The sequence below is a fragment of the Physeter macrocephalus genome, unplaced genomic scaffold (genome assembly GCF_002837175.3).
Source record: "Physeter macrocephalus isolate SW-GA unplaced genomic scaffold, ASM283717v5 random_1478, whole genome shotgun sequence".
NCBI lineage: Eukaryota > Metazoa > Chordata > Mammalia > Artiodactyla > Physeteridae > Physeter > Physeter macrocephalus.
In genome coordinates this window covers 1-9,043 of record NW_021146232.1, presented here as the reverse complement: position 1 = coordinate 9,043, position 9,043 = coordinate 1, and the positions used below count along the sequence as shown (strand labels likewise).

Sequence of the window (9,043 nt, the reverse complement as noted above, 5' to 3'; positions counted from 1 at the left end):
CGCCTGGGCCCGTGAGCCGTGGCCGCTGAGCCTGCGCGTCCGGAGCCTGTGCTCCGCAACAGGAGAGGCCACAGCAGTGAGAGGCCCGTGTACCGAAAAAAAAGAAAAGAATAAAAAAAAAATCTTGGTTTATAAAAATGCAGCATGCCTTTTACCACTTCACTTAATTCTTAGAATTACCAAGTTCTAAAAAAACCCACCAAATCCCTGTCATCCTCTCCCTCCACCTAGTATTTTATTTTTATTCTTTTGGCCGTGCCGTGCGGCATGTGGGATCTTAGTTCCCTGACCAGGGATCGAACCCGTGCCCCATGCAGTGGAAGCGTGCAGTCTTAACCACTGGACCACCAGGGAAGTCCCCCACCTAGCATTTTAAAATACAGTGCGTATTGGCCCTGCCACCTTTTAAACTGTTTTAAAATTCATTTCTCTCTGAGCTGTTTGACCTGTGTCATGTTGGGCATGAAAAGTTGAGTGAAGGTTTTGTTTTCTGAATTCGCCTGTCAGGTTCTTTTGTAAGGAAATTGCTAAACTCTAGGCCTGTCAACGGTGGACTTGACAGAGAAAGACAAGCACTACAGGATATCACTTATGTTTGGAATCTAAAAAATAATGCACATGAATCTATATACAAAACAGAAACAGGGAATTCCCTGGCGGTCCAGTGGTTAGGTCTCTGTGCTCTCACTGCTGAGGGCCCGGGTTCAGTTCCTGGTCAGGGAACTAAGATCTTGCAAGCCACGTGGTGCAGCCAAAAAACAAAAACAAAAACAAACAAACAGAAACAGACTCACAGACATAGAAAACAAACTTATGGTTACCAGAGGGGAAAGGGGAGTGTGGTAAATTTAGGAGTATGGGTTTAACAAACTACTATGCATAAAATATTGGGCTGGCCGAAAAGTTCGTTCGGGTTTTTCTGTGCCATCCTACTGGAAGACCCGAACAAACTTTTTGGCCAAGCCAACAGATAAACAGCAAGGATTTACTGTATAACACAGAGAACTATATTCAATATCTTGAAATAACCTGTAATCTGAAAATATATACGTAAGATGGAATCATTGTGCTGTACACCTGAAACTGACATAATACTGTAAATCAACTATACTTCAATTTAAAAAAAAACAAAAAAACAAAAACCAAGGGACTTCCCTGGTGGTCCACTGGCTAAGACTCCACGCTCCCAATGCAGAGGGCCTGGCTTGGATCCCTGGTCGGGGAACTAGATCCCACACGCCGCAACTAAAGACCCTGCATGCCGCAACTATAAGACCCACGCAGCCTAAATAAATAAATAAATAAATAAACATTAAAATAAATTGGGTGTCTTTAAAAATAAATAAATGCAACAACAACAAAAACCAGTGGACTCGACTCAGAAATTGTGTATCATCCCACTTGACGAGACTTGAGGTTACTTTGTTGAAGAGAGGAAGCCCCTTTGAGAGTCACAGTGAGCACAGTATTTCTGCACTCTTTTTTTTTTTTTTTTTTTTTTTTTTCGGGACGCGGGGCCCTCACTGTTTTGGCCTCTCTTTTTTTTTTTTTTTTTTTTTTTTTGCGGTACGCGGGCCTCTCACTGTTGTGGCCTCTCCCGTTGCGGGGCGCAGGCTCCGGACGCGCAGGCTCGGCGGCCACGGCTCACGGGCCCAGCCGCTCCGCGGCACGTGGGATCCTCCCGGACCCGGGCGCGACCCCGTGTCCCCTGCATCGGCAGGCGGACTCTCAACCGCTGCGCCACCGGGGAAGCCCTCTGCACTCTTTATGTTACTGCTGCTCTAATAAATGGAGTGGAACACAGGGACTCACTGTCACTGCCCACGTGGGAGACACACCCCCGTGACCGCAGGCCGATCACCTCACCATCCTGCCCAGGGCGTAGAGCCCGGGTCTTGTCCCTGAAATCAGATCGTGTAGTGCACTTGTGATGACATCCACAGGGGAGCTCCTGCTGTCCCTTTTCCACTTTACTTGACTGTCTTCCCTCTGGTTAAGGTCTCAGCAAAACCTAACCTGCCGTTCCTTCAACCAAGGGAGGTTTTCTATGTGGGGAAACCTTTAAAAAGGGGAAAAAAATTCTCCAGTCTGAGACAACAACAGCGTGGTCCTAAGACATTTATCTGTGATAAAAACAATCAGGTATCCAAAAGGCTCATCACCACCCTGGTCTTTGCTTCTGCCGACAAAGGCTTAGAGATCCTTTCAGCTGAAAATCAAGCAAAGAGCAAACCCCCTTCGGCACCACTGGACACCACAACAAGACCTTTTAAGTCTGTTTGCACAGGATGATGATCTAGGTCTGTTACACCCTGTTCCAAGGACTCTCCCGGTAATAAGTGCATAAGAGCTGTTCTTTGGTAAACGGGAAAAGCCTCTGAGTCCTAGGCAGTCTGGACTACGTAGGGTACATTTACCAAACAGAGAAATCTACTGGATGCCGACAAGGCCAGGCTTATTTTTTCAGTACTCTGGATAAGATAAGGTAAAGGGATTTAGTCTCAGACCAGGGTGACCAGTTGGAAGTGGCGGTGTTTAACTGTTAACTGCCCAGTGGACAGAATGGCCTGTGACTCCAGGGGTCAGACAGGAGCCCAGTTGCTCCCCGCCCAGATGGGAACTGATCCACTGTCTTGTCGTGGAGGCCCACGCCGGAGCCAGTTAAGGGGCTGGTACAAGTACGCCCCCCGTGCCAGCTAAAAACAAATCTGGTCCAAGCTGAATCCTTTTGGCTGTCGGTGTGTTCCTGACGTTTAATTGTGTTGGACTCTTTAGGGGCTCTGACACAGTGCAGACACAGATAGGCTGGGCTCCTTCACCTGCCCAGCTCTGCAGGATGCCGACCAGACGTGCATGCGGCCCCCCTCCACGCTCCCCCATCCTGGAACCCCCCTGCCCCCCTCACCATTTGACAGTATCACCATCTGACCTTGGGTTGTTTTTTTAAAATTTTAAAAAATATTTTAAATTTTATTTATTATTTATTTCGGCTGCGCCGGGTCTTGGTTGCAGCACGCGGGAGCTTGGTTGCAGCCTGTGGTCTTCTTAGTTGCGGCATGCATGCGGGATCTAGTTCCCCCACCAGGGATCAAACCGGGGCCCCCTGCATTGGGAGCGCCCACTGGACCACCAGGGAAGTCCCTTGAGTTGTTTTTTGTTTGTTTGTTTTGCTTCCCCACTGGAATGTAAGCTCCCCGAGTGCAGGGATTCCTTTCTTTAAAATATTTTTATTACTATTTTATTGGATGTAATTCACATACCATGAAATTCACCCTCTTAAAGCATACAGTTCAGTGGTTTTTGTACATTACAAGGTGGTTGTCTATTCATCACCACTATCTAATTCCAGGACATTTTTATCACCCCCCACCCCCAAGGAAATTCCCCACCCTCACTCAGCCCCCTCTTGCCCCAGCCTTAGCTAACCACTAATCTCCTTTCTGTCTCTGTCAGTTTGACTATTCTGGCCATTTCATAGAAACAGAATCACACAGTACGTGACCTTGTGTGTCTGGCTAATGTTTTCAAGGTTCATCTACATTGTACTATTACTGGTATTTCATTCCTTTTTTATGGCTGAATAGTATTCCTTCGTATGATTAGACCACATTTTGTTTATTCGTCACTCAGTGGACATCTGGATTCTTTTTACTTTTTGACTACTATAAATAATGCTTCTGTGAGCATTAGCATACACGTTTTATGTGAACATATGTTTTCTTTGTCTCTTCTTTCTTTTTTTTTTCTTCTGCCGCACTGTGTGGCTTGTGGGATCTTAGTTCCCTGGCCGGGGATTGAACCCAGGCCCTCAGCAGTGAGAGCGCAGTCCTAACCACTGGACCGCCAGAGAACTCCCTATTTTCATTTCTTTTGAGTACATGCCTAGGAGCCGAATTGCCAGGTCATGGCCACCTTTAACCTTTTGTAGAAAGGCAGACTTTCTCGTCGGTTTTGTTCACCGTCCTGTCACTGGTGCTGAGAAGCATTGCTGACCCTTAGTAGGTGCTCTGTGGATACCGTTGAATAAACTGACTTAGGTTTACCTGCCAGTGGACAGAAAACATCCACACCTGGGCCTACATCCTGGCTCCCTGAGGAGTGTGAACTGGGACAGACTCTTCACCTCTCTGAGGCTGCTTTGTCATTTATACAAGCAGGAATAATAATGACTACTTTACAGGCTAGTGTAAATATTCAGTGGGGTAGCACCCAGAGGGCACTAGCTCACAGCCTGGGCCCTCGAAGCAGGCTCTGAGCTGCTTTCTGTGCGTCACATGCTCTGCTCGCATCCTGGTGTGCTTCTTACTCGTCCAAACGCTGTTGAACCTCTCCAGGTCCATTTTTCTTGCCGCTGAAATGGAGGTAAGAATATCTCATTAGGTGGCTGTGCAGAGGATGTCAGATGCACAGCAGACTGGAAGCAAGTAGTTATGGTTAAGTCTTTTTTTTTTTTTTTTTTAATAAATTTATTTATTTATATATTTTTTTAAATTTTTGGCTGGCATTGGGTCTTCGTTGCTGCGCGCGAGCTTTTCTCTAGCTGTGGCGAGAGTGGGGGCGACTCTTCATCGCGGTGCGCAGGCTTCTCACTGCGGTGGCTTCTCTCGTTGCGGAGCACGGGCTCCAGACGTGCGGGCTTCAGTGGTTGTGGCGCGTGGGCTCAGTAGTTGTGGCTCGTGGGCTCCAGAGCGCAGGCTCAGTAGTTGTGGTGCACGGGCTTAGTTGCTCCGCGGCATGGGGGATCTTCCCGGACCGGGGCTCGAACCCGTCTCCCCTGCATTGGCAGGCGGATTCTTAACCACTGCGCCACCAGGGAAGCCCTATGGTTAAGTCTTGATGTTATCTCTAGAAAGAACGAGGGTTTGTCTACTTTGGGAGGTCAGATAACTTTTATGTAACGCCATTAGCTGCGATGATCTCTGACTTCACAGACGTATCTTTTTATTTTTGACAGTACGTACTGGCCACGGACAGCTTCCAGCTGGGTTATGCAGAGGATGGACACTGTAAAGGGGACACCAACCCAAACATCCCGTACCCGACCCGGCTGCAGTGGGACATCCCGCAGGAGGTAAGTTAATTACCTTGGGTGGGAAACGAGTTTCAACTCTAACAGTCGACTTTTCCAGCTGTCCTTCCTAAGTATTCACGAGGTCAGTTGAAGACCCCTGAGATGGAAATCTGTCTGCCTGGGGGTTTCTTACTGGGACCTCGGAGTTGCTACAGCTCCAGTTGCCTGGGAAGCCCCAGTAAATATTTCTTCTTTCATTTAAAACATTTGGCTAAGATCGTCAGTGAAATTTCCAGCTCAAACTTAGCTAGACATCACAATGAAAAAGTGAAAACCAAAGTCACTTCCTTTGGAGTTGGAGTACTCTGAAACACTAATTTGTCATTTCTGTCCCTCTACGTGTTCTCCGATGCAGTTCATTCAGTGGAAGCCATTTGTGGAAGGAATTTTAGGGTTGGAGATACCAAATCCTGGCTTACCTAAGCCAAGCAGGAATTCCTGGGGCCTGAGAAGTGTTTTTCTTTTTTTTTTCTTTTTTTTTTTTGGCCGTGCCGTGCAGCACGCGGGATCTTGATTCCCCAACCAGGGATGGAACCCGCACCCCCTGCGGTGGGAGCACGGAGTCTAAACCACCGGACCGCCCCGGAAGCCCCAAGAAATCATTCTGAGGTGGAAAACGTTGCATCTAGTCCTGCAGTCTTGCCCATCTGCATTTTTTGGTCCAGCCTGCCTCCCTGGGGCTGGTGTGTGTTCCTCAGAGAGACGTAACCTCTGCTGAAGTGTGCGGGTGAGGGTCCTTTTAGCTAACCAAGTCACTTACCGTTTATTAAAAAAAAATTTTTTTGATGGACTTTATCATTTAAAGCAGTTTCAGGTTCACAGCAAAGTTGAGTGGAAGGTTCAGAGAGTCCCCGCGCTCTCTCTGCCCTCACACATCACAACCTCCCCTGCTACCAACGTCCCCTGCCACTTGGTGCGTCTGTTACAGTCGAAGAAGCTGCACTGACAAGTCAATATCACTGGAGTCCGTAGTCCACGTCAAGGCTCACTATTTTTCTCCCCTCTGTCTGTGCCGTGTGGCTTGCAGGATCTCAGTTCCTCGACCAGGGATTGAACCCAGCCCCTGGCAGTGAGAGCCCAGAATCCTAGCCACTAGGCCACCAGGAAACTCCCCAGGGTTCACTCTTGGTGTTGTGCATCTGTGGTGTGGACAAAGGTGTAATGACATCATAGTATCATGCAGAGCAGTGCCACTGCCCTAAAAAAACCTTTCCTCTGTCCATTCATCCCTTTCTCCTGCCTCACTCCCGGCAACCAGTGGTCTTTTCACTGTCTCCATCATTTTGCCTTCCCCCGAATTTCATAACTGGAATCGTACAGTGTGTAGCCATTTCAGATCGGCTTCTTTCACTTAGTGGTAGTCATTTAAGATTCCTCCGTGTGATTTCACGGTTGAGGGCTTATTCCCATTGTATGACTGTACCACAGTCCCTTTCCTTTTTACTTTATTTTTTAATTTTTTTGGCCACACCGCACAGCGTGCAGGATCTTTTTTTTTTTTTTTAATATTTATTTATTTGGCTGCACCGGGTCTTAGTTGCGGCACATGGGATCTTCGTTGCGGTGTGCAGGATCTTAGTTCCCAGCCAGGGATTGAACCCGTGCCGCCTGCAGTGAAAGTGCAGAGTCTTAACCACTGGACCACCAGCAAAGTCCCAGTCCATTTCCTTTTTTTTTTTTTTTTTTTGTGGTACGCGGGCCTCCCTCTGCTGTGGCCTCTCCCGTTGCGGAGCACAGGCTCCGGACGCGCAGGCTCAGCGGCCACGGCTCACGGGCCCAGCCGCTCTGCGGCATGTGGGATCCTCCCGGACCGGGGCGCGAACCCGCGTCCCCTGCATCGGCAGGTGGACGCGCAACCACTGCGCCACCAGGGAAGCCCCCCATTTCCTTTTTAAAACTGCTTCCTCAATGGCCAGCATATAACAAGAATGGATCTCATGAAACAGAACCTGTGACACTTTGAAATGCCCTTTGGGGTCCCACTGGGAGCCAGGAGTTCCTCCTGCTTGGGCCACCCCACTGCTCTTCAAGGGCCGGGGGGTGCCATGTTGCTAACTCATTGCAGCTCTTAGGTTAGAAAGGTTGGGAAAGACCGAGATGAGAAAGGGATGTGTGTATTTCCAAGCAACAACTCTGTTCGCTGTGCTGAAAGCCAGCTTGCTCTTTTCTTCAGAGTGTGTGTCAGTATTTTCCCTCCCATTAAGTGAAAGCTTTTCTCCTTTTTTCCCAAGTGTCAGGAAGTCATAGAGACTTCCCTGAGCAGCGCGAACCTCCTGGCCAGCGACGTGGATTTCTGTTCTTTTCTGTTCAGCGCTTTCGGTAAAGGGCTGATCAAGAAATGCCGAACCAGCCCGGACGCCTTCGTGCAGCTGTCCCTCCAGCTGGCTCATTACAAGGTGAGACCCCGAGCTGGGGTTTTCATCCTGAGGGCTTCTGGGGTCCCTAAATGCAGGCCCAAGGCCGTTTGCCCAGCAGGTGGGGAGGACCCATCATGGGAGCAGCTCGTGCCTGTCATGGTGCGGGGGGCTCCTCCCACAGACAGATGGGACAAGTGTCCAGCAGAAGCGCCTGGGGCAGCAGCGGTTTCCCGTATTGCGCGGGAGTAGAGGGAGAATGTGGGGGATGGTAGCCAAGTGAGATCGCGTTGCTCCACAAAGTGGGAAATAAACCTTTAAGCTCCCAGTCCTAGGGTTTGGTAAAGCAGAACTACTTAGGGCAAATGACTGGGTGTCTCTGACCTTTGACATCCTCTTTCATAAACGGGGATAAGCCACGACCTGGGAGGTGCTCTGGGATGGATGGGGTCCCTGTAGGATCAGAAGCTCGTGGTGTTTCCCCTGCCTGCCTCTCTCTGGGCCCCTGGGCACATTCTGGCTTGCACGTGACGGCCCCATCAGAGACATAGCCCAGGCCCCAGGAGGACCTTAGTGGGATTTTTTTCTGTTGGAGGGAGCGTTCCACCTTGAGAGGGCACCCCTGGTTTCCAGGGCTGGCGGAAATCCTCGTGGCATTGGCTCAAGATATGCCCTGGTTTTTTGTTTGTTTGTTTTTAATGTTTTTTATTTTCATTTTTGTTTTTTCTTTGGCCGTGCCAAGCAGCATGCGGGATCTTAGTTCCCTGACCAGGGATCAAACCGGTTTTGTTTTGTTTTTTTAAGAATTTTTTTTTGATGGGGACCATTTTTAAAGTCCTTATTGAATTTGTTACAATATATTGCTTTTGTTTTATGTATTGGTTTTTTGGCCGTGAGGCATGTGGGATCTTAGCTCCCTGACCAGGGAACGAACCTGTACACCCTGCATCGCAAGGCAAAGTCCTAACCACTGGACCGCCAGGGAAGTCCCAAGATATGCCCTGTTTTTAACGGAGAACTTTTGTTTTAAAACTTGAGTGCTGTGCACAGATGCAGTGCAGCGTCCCTGGATACCGGTTCTGCCCTTGTGAGTTTTGCTTTGTGCCAGGTACTGGTCTCGGTGCTCTCACAGTCCACTCACTAGGGAGGAGCTATCGTTCGCCCATTTTACAGGTGAGAAAACCGAGGTTCCGAGAGGTGAGGTGACCTGCCAAGGTGACACTGGAGTCAGGGATGGATCCAGGGGGTGGCCTGTAGGTTCGATTCCTCTATAACTCAGGTCAGGAAGATAAACAGATGCAGAAGAGCACAAGAGGCAATGTTAGTATCAGGTAAACGACAACTGATGGGCCACAATTGTATCTAAAATTAACTGTAACAGTTCTTAATAAAGATGGTCACGATCGAGTCCCTCCCATCAGGGAAACTTGCACAAGCCTCTTAGATAGCCTAATCCACCAGAGGGCAGACAGCAGAAGCAAGAAGAACTACAATCCCGCAGCCTGTGGAGCAAAAACCACATCCACAGAAAGATAGACAAGATGAAAAGGCAGAGGGCTATGTACCAGATGAAGGAACAAGATAACACCCCAGAAAAACAACTAAATGAAGTGGAGAT

At 48.8% G+C, this 9,043-nt stretch overlaps 1 protein-coding gene across 2 annotated transcripts in view; it reads left to right on the top strand.

Annotated features, from left to right (window-relative positions):
* LOC102992378 (carnitine O-palmitoyltransferase 1, liver isoform) overlaps window positions 1–9,036 on the top strand; it is a 21,192-nt gene extending 12,156 nt beyond the window's left edge. Inside the window, exons 10-12 of one of the 2 annotated variants that reach the window (XM_028486438.2) lie at window positions 4,955–5,071; window positions 7,303–7,467; window positions 8,464–9,036. In XM_028486438.2, the coding sequence (XP_028342239.1) occupies window positions 4,955–5,071; window positions 7,303–7,467; window positions 8,464–8,631 (450 nt within the window). In that variant the 3' untranslated portion in view covers window positions 8,632–9,036. The remainder of the gene's footprint in view (window positions 1–4,954; window positions 5,072–7,302; window positions 7,468–8,463) is intronic. The other variant, XM_028486439.2, reaches the window with a different exon arrangement.
* Window positions 9,037–9,043: the final 7 nt, after the last annotated feature.